This window comes from Peromyscus maniculatus, chromosome 12, assembly GCF_049852395.1.
Source record: "Peromyscus maniculatus bairdii isolate BWxNUB_F1_BW_parent chromosome 12, HU_Pman_BW_mat_3.1, whole genome shotgun sequence".
Classification (NCBI taxonomy): Eukaryota; Metazoa; Chordata; class Mammalia; order Rodentia; family Cricetidae; genus Peromyscus; species Peromyscus maniculatus.
This window is the reverse complement of record NC_134863.1, coordinates 13,033,634-13,051,560: the sequence shown is the minus strand read 5'-3', so window position 1 is coordinate 13,051,560 and position 17,927 is coordinate 13,033,634. Positions and strand designations below refer to the sequence as shown.

Below are 17,927 nucleotides of genomic sequence, written 5' to 3'. Positions count from 1 at the left end.
CCCAGTGAGGTTCTGAGGTGTCTCTGGAGGAACTTTGCCTATGTTGGCCTCCAGGACCCGAGTATACTACAAGGGGATGTTCAGGGATGATATACTCCTCTTGGAGACATCCACACCTCCTGTCTTAGGTGTTAGAAGTATTCTGGGGGAGTGCTTTTAAGCCCATCTGTATCTGTGGATAGATACTATCAAAATATCAAATGTGCCTTCAAGATAAGAGATCTGGGTACTAGAAAGATGGCTCAGCAGCCAAGTGTGCTTGCTACTCTTACGGAGAACTAAGTAGCTCCACAGGATGGGTTACAACTGTCTATCACAACACCCTGGAGGGGTGACTCCAGTGGGCATGCTCAGAGACATAGAAATAAAAACAAAAAACACATTTATATACGATTATAGGCATTATATTTTTATTGGTACTAGCTTTTCATCCCCCCCTCCTCCCCCTCCTCCTCCTCTTCTTTCTCCTCCTCTGCCTCTTCCCCTGCTGCCTCCAACTCTACCACCTCCTCCTCCTCTTCTTCCTCTGCCTCCCCTGCTTCCGCCTTAGGCGCCGCCGCCTCCTCCTCCTCCTCTGTTTCCGCCTCCTCATCTGTTGCCGCCTCCTCCTCCACTGGGAACTCCTCCACCGGCTCCTCCACCACCACCTCTTCCTCCTCCTCCTCCTCCTCCTCATTCGTATCTTCATTTGAAGATTTAGGTGGGGCTTGGTATAGTACATTTATCTCTAGGGATAGAGTAGGAATAAGTTCAAAATAGGGAAGGAGTCATGGCACAAAGTATAGCATGAATCTTAACTGGTCTTATTAATAAAATCAAACCTGTGAGCCAGGTATTGGGGTGAAGCTGGAAGATCAGAGATACATAACAGGCCACAGCTAACCTCACCTGGCCAACTTCTCAGCTGATCTTGTTTCCTCAGACTGGAAGCCTCTGTGTCCTCATATCCCAATGACTCTTAGCTGAACTGTGCTGTTCAAAACCTAAAAGCTTACCCTGCCAAATGCTTAACCAGCCAAACACTGCTAGTTTCTGGTCCTCATGCCTTATATACCTTTCTGCTTTCTACCATCACTCCCTGGGTTTAGAGGCTTGCTTTCTGGGATTAAAGGCATGAGTCACTATGCCTGGCTATATTCTTGAACACATGGATTTCTGCCTCTGGAATGCTAGGATTAAAGGCGTGTGCTACCACTGCCTATCCTAAGTATCTAGTGGCTTTTCTGTTCTCTGACCCCAGATAAGTTTATTAGGGTACACAATATTTTGGGGAACACAATACCCCACAACAAAGCTCTGGGACACTGCTGGGTATTTCTTGCAGGGACCAGGTTGGCCATCCTAAGTGAGTGACTGCTCCCACATGTGCCACCATCCATGCTACCAACATTGTTGGGGACAATTTTCTATTGGCTGCTGTTCTGTTGTTTGTAACTTTTGGATGTTCCCCTTGGGTCTCCTTTCACATCAGAAACAAAGCTTTGCTTGCTAACTGTGTTGTGCTTAGCATCCCTGTTCCCACTCTGTTCAGCTCCCTGCTTTCCCCAGCTAGGCAAGAACAGCACTTCACCTCTTTTCCACAAGTAATGGTGTGACCAGATGACCTGGTAAGACTCAATTGTGTCTAGCTGGGCATGTCCCTAAGCAATGTCCCATTGTATACACTTCCTATTGGGATTTTGGCTCTCCCATAAACTCTGTAAAGGACTCAGGTGAGGCCACATTTCAAGGGAAGGGGAAGACAACTGGGTACACTTATGCATAAAACAGGAATGAATCCAGGGATCCAGGATGGATTAGGTTAGGTCCGATCAGGTGGGCCAGTCAACTCGGTATGCAGAATCAAGAACAAGGCAGCAGGGACACACTTTCATGGATTACTGGGCATAACGTGCAGAGCCGCCATTCCACTCAGGAAATAGGGAGGAGGGTGGAGAAGGCTCTAGGTAAGGGACAGAAGAGTGGTCAAATGATGTGGCCGGTGAAGTGGGCTCCTTCATCGCTGTGGACACATTGATTAGAAAGAGTCGTCCCTGAGTTTACACAAGCAGAATCAATCCATCAGAAGTAGAAGGGTAGAGGGCAGGCAGACATACTTTGCAATGAAGAAAGACCCTCACCTTACTGCAGGGGTTCCATAAAAGACCTTTGGGGAATATAATCTCCTTTGATTCATACTCTAGACCCGTGGAGACAGGTGAGAACTATACTAAGCATGAAGCCGTATCAGTTTCAGACAGCTTAGAGGACAGAACACACTGGAAGATATGGCAAGGTGATCTGATGAGATGGCAGGAAACTGAGGTTCAGACACACAGAGGATAAGTCAGAGAGGACTCAAGAGATAAAATACAAGTGGCCATGCACTTTAATTCCTGGGATTTTGTACATCCATGATGAACTAGTAATATCTGGAAAGGAGGCCTTATCTGGACCACAGAGTCCCAGATCCATGCTCAAGTACTAGGTCAGAAGCTCCAAGATAGGTGTCAATGTGTCCTTTGACTCATTTGCCCTACAGGTCAGTCTAGTGTGAGGAGCACAGGCTGGAAATGAGCTCACACACAGGCTTCCTTCTGTCCCTGTCCCCACTGACACCATGTCCACATGACAGAGTAGACCCAGAATGCAATGTTGTTACCTACCTGGAGCTATAGGACTTGACTCCTTTCCCAACTCCCTGAGTTGCAGTTCAGGAGCATCACCTGGAAGAAAGCAACAGAGTGGCTCATTCTGCCTACAGAAGATACAGCCACATCAGCTCACACCAGATCAGCCTCAGCTTCCCACTGGTTCCTTGACATCTTAGGTTATGGAAGGTGCTTCAGTGAGGCCAGTATACTCACTCTGCCACCCACCCATAAGATTGTCTTTTATATAAAGACTGAATGGGGGCTGGAGAGGTGGCTCAGAGGTTAAGAGCACTGGCTGCTCTTCTAGAGGTCCTGAGTTCAATTCCAAATAACCACATGGTGGCTCGCAATCATCTATAATGAGATCTGGTGCCCTCTTCTAGCACACAGGCATACATGCAGGTAAAACACTGTATATATAATAAATAAATAAATAAACAAACAAATGAATAAATAGAAGTAGGCACTTCAAGATTTTAAGGAAAAAGAAGACTGAATGGAAACATGGAGGTACTGTTATAAGTCCTGCAGGACCAGCCAGAAGAGGATTCACTTCTGCATTATTGGGCCCACATTACAAGACCTTTGTACTCAGGTTCATGTCATTGACTACCGACAGTTGTGAGCCACTGACAGTTTCTTCTATCACAACTCACCAATCAAAAGTGAGCACCAGATATACACGCTAGGAGCGTTGTCGGGGACAGAGGCAGGAAGGATGGGTGTTCCGGTGAAGACCATACTTTTATTTCTAAGTTTGTTTCATCTGCATTGCCTGCATATGAATGCTTGTATATCACATGCATACAATGCCAGGCAAGATCAGAAGAGGGCATGAGATACCCTGGAACTGAGTTACAGATAGTTGTGAGCAGCTCTATGGGTGCTGGAGCTCAAATCTGGTCCTCTGGTAGAACAGATAATGCTCTTAATCATACCAACTCCCATTGACAGTGGGGTTTGGTATGTTTGCTTCTACCTCTCTTTACCATTATGCCTGGATGGAGTAGTATTTAAATCTCCAGGCAAATTTACATCTCACTGATACCTTTCATACTGCCTTAGCCTGCCAAGCAGAAGGTACAACCTTACTGTTTCCTGGATCCTCTCCTATCAACTCCAACAGGGCATGCTGTTACTTACTAGGAAAGCTTTCTTTACTACTGATATTCTGATGCTCTTCAACATCTGTGTCCCCCACTTGGGCTATATCTGCAAGAACATCAGGACATAGTGTACCAGGTAAAGCCACACCAGCTCACACAAAGTTGACCCAGGTTCTTCTTGGGATTTTCCACAGAGCCTCTATGGCAGAACCATTTAATCATTTAACTTTCAACTCTCCTTTCCAACAGGAATCCTGATTCAGGCTTCTTAGGAATGAAACACTAAGGTATTTCCTGAACAAGAGAGAGATTTCAGATACTTACGATTTCCAAACACAACAGATGTGATCTGCAACTATGAAAAAGAAAGCATTGTTAAGATTGGGCTATACTGTATCCTTCACAATGGTCTGGTTTTCTCTGGATGACTTAGAGACCGGTGGAAATAGAGCTCTACTGGTGCTGCATATGACACCAGTAGAGACGGAAAGAGCCTTCCTTCCTGGCACTGTACCTCCCAAGTCCACTAACATTGCAAGCAAATCCTTACTAGAACAGGGAAAGGAGTTTCTGAGGGAACTCCTTCTATGTTTCAATTTTAATGAATATGGTGATGTCAACGATACCAGAGAGCTGGAGACCCTGAACTCCACAAAGGAAACTGTCTTTCAAAAAGTAACACACATGGAACCCAAATAGAGCTGTATTTCTACAGAAGACACACAAAGGTATGCTTACCATTTGTCTGGATTCTGGTACACTAATAGCACCAGATAAATCTAGGAGAAAACAGAGTAACTGTGAGGATGTTGGCAACTAATGATTATAAAACACTCAGGGAATATTTTCAATGTGCACATGTGTGTATGGAGATAGCTTGGGCTGCTGCTGGGCCATCCTCCAGTGTAGAAGGATGTTCCAGAAAAGAAAAAATAAAACAGATCAATATGAGACCTAGGTTCCTTGTTCCTCAATTAAAGCCACTTTAAACAATATAAAATAAATCTAGCTGGTTCACACTTTGTGGCATATACTTATTGCTTTTTTTTTTTTTTTTTTTTTTGGAGCTGAGGACCGAACCTGGGGCCTTGTACTTGCTAGGCAAGTGCTCTACCACTGAGCTAAATCCCCAACCCTTATAATCCCAGCATTCAAGAGGTAGTGGAAGGAGGACCAGGCCTCAGCTTCAACCATAGAGCAAGATAGAGGCAGCCTGTGATAAATGTGTCCCTGTCTCAAAATAAAAATAATAACACTAAAGCTGCATAATTTCTAACTGTATTCTAAATATTTATCCTATACTTGCAGGTCAGTGTAGCTTTTACCATCCAACAGAACAATTTCTCTTTGCAACAGAATGAAATCATAACAGAAAACTACAACAAATAAAAATGCAGAGATCAGGTGACTGTGGGGGGCCTGGCCTGAACCTTCCATCTAGAACATTAGTGCTGCAACCAAAACTGTGGAGAGTGGGAGAAAAAAATCCTCTTCCCCTGGGAACAGCCCAGTTGGTTTTCCAACAACAACTGGTCAGCTCTGAAATCTCATAATACAGATAACATTGTATGGAAAGAGTGGATTATATCTATATATTTAGGAATATATCACACACACACACACACACACACTCACACACACTCACAAATGCACTCTCTCTCTCTCTCTCTCTCTCTCTCACACACACACACACACACACACACACACACACACATGTAACTACAATCTACAGTTGGAGGGAAGGAGGCCAGAGGTCATAAATTCGAGGAAGAAAGGGGGTGACGCATGGGGATGGTCAGAGGGAGGAAAGAGGAAAATGATATAATTTAATTTCAAAAAACAAAAAGTTTCAAAGCACAGTATGTGTGATTGTTAACACTTGTTATGTGTCACCAACAGGTGTTTCTCAGAACTGCACAGGCTGCTCAACTGATCTGCTTTGGTTACTGACAAGCTGGGTTGGAAAATCTTATTGCTCATAGTGCTATTAGAAAGTGTACTATAATATTTCAGTTTTTTTTTTTTGTGTGTGTGTGTTTGTTTTGTTTTGGGACAGCTTCTAAGACATGAGTCCAAAATCTACAGAAGTAAGTCGCCTTGTCCTACATGATTGCTTTAAACTCCAAAGGTCTGTGTGAAATGACCGGACACAGCAGGGAGTCTTTGGATTTTTCACACAAGTGACTTCAAGCATCTGTGGATGTGGTCTAGTTTAATATGCAGTTAACATGACATGGAGGCAATTTGTCATGGACAGGCAGCATCTCTGAACCACATGGTAAACCCTCAGCCCTGCTGACAATGCTCTCAAAATTTTCTTAAATGAATTTAAGGCTCAACCACGGAAGCAAGAGCAATGGATTGCCCAGATGGATTCATGTTTTAACTTTCTGCTTTTGACTTTGATCAGAGATTCTTCATTTTTGTTCTGAAGCAGGGGTTATAACAATCCCCAAGCACAAATGTCATGAAGACTAGATGAACTAATAAAGTATAAAGTTCATTTAAAGTATGAATGGGAGCATAAACTATGTCCTCCATAGACCATTACCCATGCAGGGAAACAAGACATTGAAGCACCTGAAACCCTAATATTCTTTATGCACACAGCCTCATGGAAATCTATGCAGAAACCTGGCTGTCAAGGGCATCTAGAACACCCTTAAAAAGTCGTGTTGACTGTTTTGCTCTCTCCAGAAACAGCAAGTTGGGTGGCCTTTCAAAGAGAAGACAGTAAGGGACACCCTACCTATCTTAACATTTACATTCTTCCTCACCAAGGAGTTAAACAATACTTACCGCTTTGGTCTTCTTCCCAGGCTCCCTGAAATTATAGAAACAAAGACATTTTGAGGGTAACATCATGGGGCATACAGGCACATGTCTTTCTCTTTTTTTTAATTAAGATTTTTTTCATTCATTTTACACACCAATCAAAGATCCTCTTCTTCCCTCCTTCCATGCCCCCAGCCTCCCCTCCCAATCCACCCCTCACTTCCTCCCACAAGAAGGCAAGTCCTCCCATGTGGAGGCACATTCAGTAGAGGCAAGTCCAAGTCCTTCCCCCCTGCCTCAAGGCTGCACGAGGTATCCCGTCATAGGTAGTGGGCTCCACAAAGCCTGCTCATGCACCAGAGATGGTAACTTGTTATGTACACACTCATAAGTGGATACTAGATATAAAGCAAAGAGTAATCAGGCAACAACCCACAACCCCAGAGAAGCTAACTAACAGGGAAGACCCAAAGAGGGACACATGAACTGCCCTGGGAAGGGGAAACAAATGAGATCTCCATGAGTAAACTGGGTATGAGGAGTGGGCAATGGAGGTTAGGGGATAGGGGATGAGAACATAAGGGAATGGGATGGTTGAACTGGAACAGGGAGGGGGAAAGCAATGAAAGAGATACCATGACAGAGAGAGACATCGTGGGGATAGAGAAAAACCAGGTGCTAGGGAAGTTCCCAGGCATCCCCAAGGATGACCCCAGCCTGGACTACTAGCAATAGTAGAGAGGGTGCCTGAACTGAACTGGCTTGCCCCAGAGATCAGACCGGTGAATACCCTGTCATCACAGAACTTTTCTCCAACTAATGGAAGCAGATGCAGAGATCCACAGCCAATCACTAGACCGAGCTCAAGGAGTCCAGTCAAAGAGAGAGAAGAGGATTCTATGAGCAAGTGCATCAGGATCATGATGTGGAAACACGCAGGGACAACCAAACAAACAAGAGGGAATTCATGAAAGTTGGATCAATGGCTGTGGTGCCTACATGGGACTGGACTAGGTCCTCTGCATGGTGAGACAGTTGTGTAGCCTTTATTTCACTGCCAACATTAATGGCTGGCAAAACAAAGATATATCTGTGACAAACCTATGATATTTTTCAGAATGATGTATCTCTAACCCTCCTTCAGTCACCAACCACAAAATAATCTAAAGAAGAAGCATTGTTTTCCAGAGGGACAGGTGATAGCATATATTCTGTACCCTGACTGTGCCATTCACAAATGCTCTTTCTCATAAGGTGTCCATCGGCAAGGAACTATTCTACTATTCCAGAAAACACAGCATAGTATATATACATACTGTCATATTTTAATAGGCAAACTCAAATAAAATAGGAAAGTCAGACAGCAACATTTCTATTTCAGTCATAGAAAGTCCACCTTACCTCAGTAGAATGGTCGATTTCTTCCTCTTTAGAAAATAACTGTTTAATATCAGGGGCATCTTTAGTATCTAGGAAGAGAGAGTGACTGTTCATCACTGGTGCTGTGGGCCATGGCTTCCTTAGAGAACAGTGCTTAGCTTACACAACAGGCTTATATGTATGGCTATGCTCTCGAGGCTAGACCGAGGGGCTGCTGGAGCATCCTCATTGAAAGCACTGAGTCAATGAGAAGCAGGGAAAAAATGGAAAATGGAACACTTGCAGTGTGCTGATGGGAACAGAAGACAATAAAAGTCTTCCAAGGGTACAAGCTTCCCATTACTCCTATCAATCACTTGAAGACCAGACGGATGGTCTTCTAAAACTAAGAAACAGTGTGAGTTTTAATTTATGCTAAGTTGCCATCTAGTACACACTTTCCAGGGTACCAAAAGGAATATGGTTTATGGAGTGGTATTGGTGAACACGAGAAAATAAAGACCATGATAACGTGTCCCCTCTGCAGCACATCTGGGTACCTCAGAATGCTGGAAACAAAACAAGGCTCACAGCAATCCAGAAGCTAATTCAATGAACCACTGAATTAGCATTTTAACCTCTAGTGGCACCATGCTCCACTCCCTAGTTCAGTGCATGAACCATAAAGGGGCAGTCACATCCCAGGGAAAGGAAAACCTTAAATGCTGTTGTGTTGGAGCAGCACAGCTTTTCTCTGGAATAGATACTATTTTTAGAGTAGGCTAATAGAGCAATGTAATTTTTCTCTTTGGAGTAGAAAGCACTTTCCCAAGTCATCTGCTAAAAGCATTGGCAGACCATATTTTTCCAGTGGTTTCCTGTGGTAATAGGTATATTCCGGGGCAAACATTCCATAAAATGAAATCACAATAAAACGAGTATCATGGAGATAATTTACACACTTCCTACATTCTTTTGGTTAATCTAAGATTCACACAAATGGAGGACAATGTACACACACACACACACACACACACACACACACACACACACACACACGGTTCTGAACAATCAAGACATGAGGCTTTATTTCTTTTCCCATTGACACTGAAGTTCTGTTCACATAGGAAGGTTAAACTAAGAATTCTGTACCCTCCAGTGTATTGAAGCTCTCCCCCACAGACCAGTAGAATCCCATGACAAAGACAGGATACTTGCTGGTTGTATGCAGTTAAAACTCACTCCAATCACTAATTCACTATTACAGAAAACCCCCAGAAACACACGAGGAAGAGAATAATCATTGTAAACAATTCATTCACAAAGTCACTAAAGAAACTGAAGATTTAAAACACACAGGAGCAATAATCAACTTCAAGGTAGTAAAACCATTTTATAGCAATGTCTGATTAACAACAAAAACCATAAGGTATTTTTGAAAACATGAAATATGTAGTAATGTGCTACTAAAACTCAAAGTTTCTAGTTGGTAGCTTTAAAAGGACATTATCATAATATTCATCTGATTGTAGTGTGAAATTTAAGATTTAGATACTAACTTGGAGAACCTATAGAGTTCAGGAGACTAGAAAGGGAACATTAATTGGTAAGGAGGAAGGAAGATAGTAAGGGGGTCATGGGGGAGCACAGGTGACATGAAGGGAAAAGGGGGAGTAAAGGGAGGGAGGTCTGAGTGGGGAAAGGGATGGCAGAACAGAACAAAGGAGGGACAGCACGGAGGATGTTTGAAAAGGCTAAATGGAAGATCATAAGATTAAATAGACACACAAATAGTCAAACAAAAATGTATAATTGGGATTGCTCCAAACAGGGAATTATGCCAGATGCCATGGCTTGCCATGTAAACATTTGACAGCCTGGAAAGATGGCTGAGGTAAAGGTCATCTGTCTTTTTCAGAGGACATGGTTGTGATTCTTTGATAGGTTGTATATATTTTATGGAATTATAAAATGGATCATTTGCTTCCGAAAGAGGAAAAGCACAGGAACCTCCCATTTTCCTCGTACTTACAGATCTCTTTCCTGCTCTCTCGCACTCCCAAGCACAGGGTGTGACATGGCCACTACTGGGACCCTTTCCCATTGAACCTGGCCAAGAAGGCTGTTACATATTTCAAATTTCACTTGTACTTTGGGGACTCTTCAGATCTAATCCATCTGTGTCACCCACATGTGGATTAATGTGGGGCGTTTACCCACCACCCCCACAGCTTGCTAGAGTTTTCTTGAGTGCGATCAGCAGGAAATATTAGATAGAAGGATTTATAGCGGAGAATCTTGCGGAGATAAACAGATAGAAAATAAAGGATAGCCTCGAGAGGGCCTGGAACCTATTTCAACGGGCCCCGACTGTCTCTTGCCCAGGGTTTTTATAGAGACGCCAAGGGGTGGAGCAAAAGACCTCCTCCCCCAGCACAGCCAAGTGCAGACCATCTCAGACACCTGCACTCAGGCCCGTGGTCCTGATCATCCTCTATTCGGACCTGCTGGGTAAAGCCACGAGGAACCCCAGAACGGGCTCCCACAGATTAAGTAGCAGATAGGGTTACTCACCTGTTTCTGCCCATATCAGGTGAAGCTACATCAACTTATACATGTGCCCCAGCTTTCCTCTAGTTCATAGTATTCAGCGAGAGCCAAAGTGACTTTTATTTTTATTTAATTTTTTAAATACCTCTTAAAATTCTATGGTTGTATTTCTAGGGATGAGATAGATACACTGATATATTTCAGATAGTGAAAGTTCTGGTAAATCTGTTCAGTTTTACCTATGGCACAGAGGATAACTGACTACTACATATAATGGAAGCAAAGCCTCAATATGTACAGTACCTTCCTCTTGGGTTTGTATTATTTCATCAGATGCGCTACCACTGCCTGGAACAGCAACTGGAGTAGCTGGAGGTTCCTCCGTAACTTGAGGGATGATAATTTTTTTCCTACAAAATCTTCTAAAGAATGAAGTAACTGAAAATGTAGTCACAACAGGGAGAGTTATGTTAGTTTACGGCAGAAAACCAGAAAACTAATCATGGCTGTGTGTTTGTAAATATGGTCTAATTTCCTGTTCCAGCTAGTCATCAGTGTCAAGAGTGTTGCTTGTGGAAGATCACATTTTGTGATTAAGCAGTATACAGACAATATAGGTACTGTCTGCATTTACGTGGCTGGTGCAATACAAAAGGAGCAGGACTGAATGTGTTGTATGGGTTTGGTGCCAGATGGCAGCCCTTCCTTCTGACAATCGCATGAATACACTGTTGTTCATACGATTCCTCTTTCTTCCATGCTTTTCTCCAAACACTGGAAGTTTCAGAAGGACTTCTCATGATACTTTCTAGTCTAAAAGAGAACTACAAATGGTAAATCATAAGGAAAGGCACATGTACAGCAGAAATACTCCAATGATGTTTGTTAAATATCAGAGGAATTCAGCTAGAAGCTAGTGACTGAATTTAGAGTGATCCATTGCATCCAGCATGGGAAGTGTGGCTGTTGTTGACTTTCATTCTTTATTCACCTGTGGTCCTTGTAGCTCACAGAGAACATACGGTATTAATAGCCTTACATGACTGAGAAGTAAACAACTGTGTGCACTCCCGACTTTTCACCGTTAGGACCACATTAGTTACACCCCTGTCACTGTGACCAAACCCCTGACAGGAGCAGCCTGAGAGAGAGAGATATTCTTTACCTTCCAATCCCTGACTCAAAACTGGAGTCACTGGAGGGCACTGGCTTAGTACAAATATGTGACTCTTCTCTTGCATCTTCAACCTGTCATATCCCTCCCACTGACTAATTGTGACTGCCAGGGAACCCCACTGAGAGATTATAGATTCGAGCATATTCCTTAGAAATACTCAGAGTCCAAATCATTCTACATCATGTTATTGCACGATGGTTTGACAAAAATGAAACTTCCCTTCAATTGGCCAAGCCTTCCTTGATGTCTTCAACATGACCAGGTAAGGAAAGCAGTCTGGCATTTGGGTGGTAAGTATGCACATGGCTTTCTAGATGACAAATATCCTCAGCCACTGTATGGACAACCCAGATAAATGTAGCTAGAAGGGCAGGGTCTGTATTAGCACCAAGTGTGTACCACACCTGCTCTGCTCGACTCATCAAAGTCCAGTTTCTACACACTCTTCTACCCACAGACTCTACGGGGCAATTGAGTCAAGCTCATCCCCTAACCATTATTTTAAACTTCTAGAAATACCTCTAATGCAAGATCAGGCTGAAAATCCCTATGTATAAAAGGATGAGTTTCAATTTATGGTTCTCCTCACTCTAGCTCTGAAGAATTGGGTTTACAGAAGTGTGCCACAATGGGCACATATTATACAGTCATTGGGATCAAATCCAGGATTGTGCACATGCTAGAAGCACACTAAACCGACCTGGTCTTTACATTCCTGCCCATTGACCCTCTTTGACAAATCTGACTGTGAGGTTACTCTAACACAGCCAGCATCTTCAGAATGATGATACCCAGCCATGCTCTGCCTGTGTAACTCACTGCTGCTTATATCATTCCACTGAGTGCTCAGACACAGCAGGCAGCAGGGAGACTGACTGCCAGTAATAGAAGTAATACTGGAACACAAACTCGAGCTCACCTTTAAAGATGTATAGATAGCCAAAAGAATGATCCAGTGCAGCTCAAGAATGAAGGGATGACTGGAGGTCTTAGTGGACATTGCCTATAAATTGTGTGGCTCTTTGGGCTCATGTTAATGTTGTCTAATCTGTTAAGCTTTTACAATAGTTCTTACTGGAATGAGCCATCTCTTCCATAAATCCAGTTATCACACACATCCGACCTATTTTTCAGTGCAGTCTCTCCTATAGTCAAATGCTCTGATCTGACCAAACATATGGACTTTCTATGGTGGTATTTTATTTGTACTGAAATGTGATTTAATTGTATGTTAATAAATAAAGTTGCCTGGGGTCTGAGCTATTAGAGCCATAAAAAGAGCGTGGCGGTGGTGGCACATGCCTTTAATCCCAGCACTTGGTAGGCAGAGCTAGGTAAGTCTCTGTATGTTCAGGGATACAGCCAGCATTGGAGACACACGCCTTTAAGACCTGGAGGGCTGTACTTACAGGCAGTGACGAGGCAGTCACGTGTTTGGGTTTACAACCAATGAGAAGGCAGAACAGAAAGACTATATCAAGACAAACACACAGGAAGTAGGTCTCTTTCAGAGAGGTAGGACCACCACAGGAGGAAGGGTAAGGTTTTAGCTCTGATCTCTGACCTCTTGGCTTTCTCTTTTACATTGGTTCTGTGTTTCTTATTTAATAAGACGGTTGGTTACATCTACAAATTTCCATCTATCATACTTATGAGTGTCTGCAGGCAGCTAAAGAGTACTGCTTGGCTTTCTGCCCACTTGGTGCTCATCATTGTCTGCTGTTTACCTAGGGCTGGGTTATTGCAGGCAGATGCTGGGAAGATGGGCCTCTCACATAGGTATCCCTGAGCCCTTGACAAAATAAAAAGTACTTCCTGAGCTCTACCACTGGAAAGACTGATGACCTATCCATACACTTTGAGCTATCATTCTCCAGAGAAATGCACAAAAAAAAACCAAAACAAAACCAAGTCTATCACACATCTGTACGGTGAGCTTTGAACACTTTTTTTTTAAAGGTAAAATGTGTATCTTGCTTTTTGAATTGACAAATTTGTCACTGGAAAGTGGACTCTGTCATAGGGATAACTGTATTGGGAAAAAAATCTATTTAGACCCTGCCTGGTACACAAAATGCCAAAATAACTAGAGGCATCAGAACTGAAAGCAGTGACTGTAGACACATTGGTAAGACTCGTTACTTAGGGCATTGCCTTTTCCCTGCTTAAATTCCCAAGTTTCACTCCCAATAGGAGTCTTATATCACATTGGTGTGCCAGAGAAAAGACAGCCAGCATTTAAACAATTCTAAAATGTGTTTGAGAGATTCCGTAATACATACAACAATTAAATTTCCTCTTCTCCACCTGTAATTGAAAGGAAAGAAAACACTTTGAGGTTCAGGTCATACAGAGTCTTTTTGCATAGCTCTTTGGTTCACCCTATGACACAGCATAGTGTAAAGCAGGATAGGAAAAAGATATTAAAAAAAAGACTGTATTCATACATTATGTGATGATGTCACAGAAAACCAGGGCTACGTACTTTGTGACAAAAACTAATACATCACACACTAATGCTGACTCAAAGTGAGAGCAGAGCACCTCTTCTGTTTGGCCTTCACTGAGGGCTCCCTAAGCTACATCCCAGCATGGCAGACCAACTTAACAACCTGCCCTGGGAGATTAATTCCTTCTAAGAGGGGGCCTCCAATTATTTGCACGAGTGCACATGTTTTAAATGTATTATACCCTAAATATTCAAATATTGGATGCATGAAGCTTCCCACCATATTGAGACTTTTGGGGAACAACACAAATTCCATCTAGATGACAGGATGGGAAAACAAATAGGAGAGGCCCCTTAAGGAAAAACACACATCTTAATAGATGATATGCCTGTTAACTTCTGAGTCAATATTACACACATTTATCTAAAGAGGAGCCTTTTTTCTCCAGAAGAAAAGCCCCCCTCATACAGACTGTGACACTTGACACGGGAAGATTTGATTCAGTCTGGACCAAGATGGTACAATTCCACTTTGTCCTCTTCCTAAATTAACTCTCTAATACCCATGATGCCCTGCTCAGTTTCATTGTTCAATGGGATATGCACTGAAACATAAGATCACTAGAATAACCTTTCTATCTTAGAGAAAAGAAAGGCCCCCTTACCTTCTCCACCTTTATTTCTGTCTCTTCAGGTAGCACTAAAGGGGACAGAAAGTGACTGTCAGCTCATGGTCTTGCTTCCTACTTATGCAGCATCCTTACTTGATGTGACTAAAAGTGCATAGACTTAGTACATGTGACTAGACCTACTGAACAGGATTGTTGGGCAGCTGCTGAACTGTCTTCCCTTGAAGGGAAATTAAAACAGAAAAAGGCCTGGAGAGATATGAGTAACAGAATTGTATTTCCAGACAGTGGGGGACCTAAAGCAACATAAAATAATCTATCAGATTGAAGATTAAATACAAATCTTCACAGGTATTCTCTTTGGAGTGACCACTGGTATGCTTCAGTTTGCATGTAGAGGTCAGAAGACAAATTGTGGGATCCCAAATTGTAGATGCATAAGATAACCCCCACACCTAAGGCTCAGGGAACATTTTGGTAGAGGATTGGAAAGACTATAAGAACCAGAGGGACAGGACATATGCTGCTAGATAGTGTCTTCTAGACATGGCAGGGATGATATAGCCCATGAAATCTCAACACAGTTCCCCAAATAGGACCTGCATCATGACAGCCCCTACTGATATGGCACCCTAGACCAGGAGCTACAGAGAGGTTGCAGAGAGATGAATTTTCTCCAGAGGTAAGTCTCCTCATAAGTTATCTAATCCTGAACTAACTGCACTAAACATACAAGAGCACACATAGGTATATATAAGAGCAACATTAAATGAACTCCTCTGTTTATGTAAGTATAGTAGTTATCAGAGAAGAACTCATATATTTGAAGGGGGGACATGGGATGAGATGGATTGAGGAGAAGGTGGGATAGAATGATGTAAACACAGTAGTCACATTAAATTCTCAAAGAATTAAAAATGTAAATTATAACAATCCTGGTCTTTCACTTTTGTCTTCCTTCCTTCAATCAAGGTTTTTCATTGAAGCTAAACTGAGACTAATAGTCATCAGGACCCAGAATCATCCTTCTCTGGCCCTGAATATGCTGGGGTTACGGGTGTGCATAGAATTGTCTGAACTTTTTTATATGTGCACTGGAGATTAAATCATGCTGAGTGAGGTAACCCAGACTCAGAAAGAAAACATGATATGTACTCACTTATAGGAGGATACTAGATGTAAAACAAAGATGACTAGACTGCTACTCACAATTCCAGGGAGGCTACCTAGAAAACAGGACCCCAAGAAAAACATAGGGATCACTCAATGACAGAGAAATGGACGAGATCTACATGAACAACCTGGACGTGAGTGGGGGTAATGAAGGGCAAGGGTGGAGGGAAAGAGAGCTTAGGGGAACAGGAGATCCCAGATAGATCAAGAACAGAGAGAGAGAACAAGGAATAAAAGACCATGATAAATGAAGACCACATGAGAATAGGAAGAAGCAAAGTGCTAGAGAGGCCCACAGAAATCCACAAAGATACCCCCACAATAGACTACTGCCAATGGTCGAGAGACAGCCGGAACTGACCTACTCTGGTGATAGAATGGCCAAACACCCTAACTATCATGCTAGAAACCTCATCCAATGACTGAGGGAACCAGATGCAGAGATCCTCGGCCAGGCCCCGGGTGGAGCTCCAGGAGTCCAATTGGCAAGAAAGAGGAGGGTTTGTATGAGCGAGAATTGTTGAGACCAAGGTTGGAAAAAGCACAGGGACAAATAGCCAAATGAAGGGAAACACAAGAACTATGAACCAATACCTGAGGAGACCCCAACTGGATCAGGCCCTCTGGATAAGTGAGACAGTTGATTAGCTTGATCTGTTTGGGAGGCATCCAGGCAGTGGGACCGGGACCTGCCCTCAGTGCATATGCTGGCAGTTTGGAACCTGGGGCTTATACAGGGACACTTGGCTCATCCTGGGAGGAGGTGACTGGACCTGCCTGGACTGAATCTACCAAGTTGAACTCAATTCTCAGGGGAGTCTTTGCCATGGAGGAGATGGGAATGGGGGGGGGCTGGGAGAAAGGCAGGGGGAGGGCAGGAGGGGGGGAGAACAAGGGAATCCATGGGTATATGTAAAATTAAATTAAATTATAAAATAAAAATTTAAAAAATTAAAAACAAAACAGGGTACCAATGTGTGCACAGTCTAATCACCTTCTGAGCATCTGTACACCATGTATTTAACTTTAAACAACTATTTAAAAGTGAATGTTCATGTCCCATTACATTATCTCTCAAAGGTAAAAATGATGCAATCTTGGTAAGTATGAATAATGAGATAAATTGCAATAATTCATCATATGTGGTGCATATTTTATGAAAGAACAATGCACAATGGCTAATCTACATGTGTTTATGAACATGGTTTTCTGGTCTTTATAACACTTCAGCTTTGTGATATATATATGTATATATATATAAACATATACATATGTATCTGCAAGCCCTTTAAACTTACCAAAACTCCTAAATAATGATTATAAGTTGTGCATTTTTGGCAAGGTGAAGACCAAAGACATGAGACTTCTCTTAGAGAAGGCACAAAGGCTAGGCATTTCTCAGAGGTGATCCTTTCCATGCAAAATGGGGGCCTGTGAACACGAGGCTGCCATCAGTATATAGATGCAGGTAAATTCAAGACAAGGTCATTGTAGGGAGCAGATATTCTAATAATTGGAGTCACAGCTTCAGGTGTTTGGTCCAAATGACCATAACATGTCAGTGACTTTACTGTTGTCACACTTGCTAAGATTTCAGACAATGTTCTTCTGTGTGTGTGTGTGTGTGTGTCTGTGTGTGTGTGTGTCTGTGTCTATATCTGTCTGTGTGTATAGTGTCTGTGTGTATATGTGTGTGTGTCCCTGGGTGTGTCTTGGTGTGTCTATGTATGTGTTTTCACTTAGTTGTTTTTTTTTTTTTTTTCGAGTCAGGGTTTCTCTGGGTAGCTTTGCGCCTTTCCTGGAACTCACTCTGTAGACCAGGCTGGCCTCGAACTCACAGAGATCCACCTGCCTCTGCCTCCCGAGTGCTGAGATTAAAGGCGTGTACCACCACTGCCCGGCTCATGTAGTTGCATGGATCACTTAGTTTTTTTTTTTTCTTATTGTGCCTTGTGTCACTCTGTTTATGTGACTGCTCCAAGCTGACTCTGGTTAACTTCTCTGTCTTTACATGTTCAAGAACTTCAGTTGCACACAACCAGCCTTCTACCTATGCCCATCAGGTGAAGGGATGAG

The 17,927-nt window shown here is 42.8% G+C and overlaps 1 protein-coding gene across 2 annotated transcripts in view; it reads right to left on the bottom strand.

The window, feature by feature from the left end:
- Nucleotides 1–382: 382 nt before the first annotated feature.
- LOC143268221 (uncharacterized) overlaps nucleotides 383–17,927 on the bottom strand; it is a 152,298-nt gene continuing 134,753 nt past the window's right edge. For both annotated transcript variants that reach the window (XM_076549356.1, XM_076549357.1), the window contains 9 exons: nucleotides 14,715–14,749; nucleotides 13,883–13,907; nucleotides 10,727–10,861; nucleotides 7,916–7,983; nucleotides 6,539–6,563; nucleotides 4,478–4,518; nucleotides 4,064–4,094; nucleotides 2,646–2,705; nucleotides 383–727 (listed from right to left, as the gene is read on the bottom strand). In XM_076549356.1, the coding sequence (XP_076405471.1) occupies nucleotides 420–727; nucleotides 2,646–2,705; nucleotides 4,064–4,094; nucleotides 4,478–4,518; nucleotides 6,539–6,563; nucleotides 7,916–7,983; nucleotides 10,727–10,861; nucleotides 13,883–13,907; nucleotides 14,715–14,749 (728 nt within the window). In that variant the 3' untranslated portion in view covers nucleotides 383–419. The remainder of the gene's footprint in view (nucleotides 728–2,645; nucleotides 2,706–4,063; nucleotides 4,095–4,477; nucleotides 4,519–6,538; nucleotides 6,564–7,915; nucleotides 7,984–10,726; nucleotides 10,862–13,882; nucleotides 13,908–14,714; nucleotides 14,750–17,927) is intronic.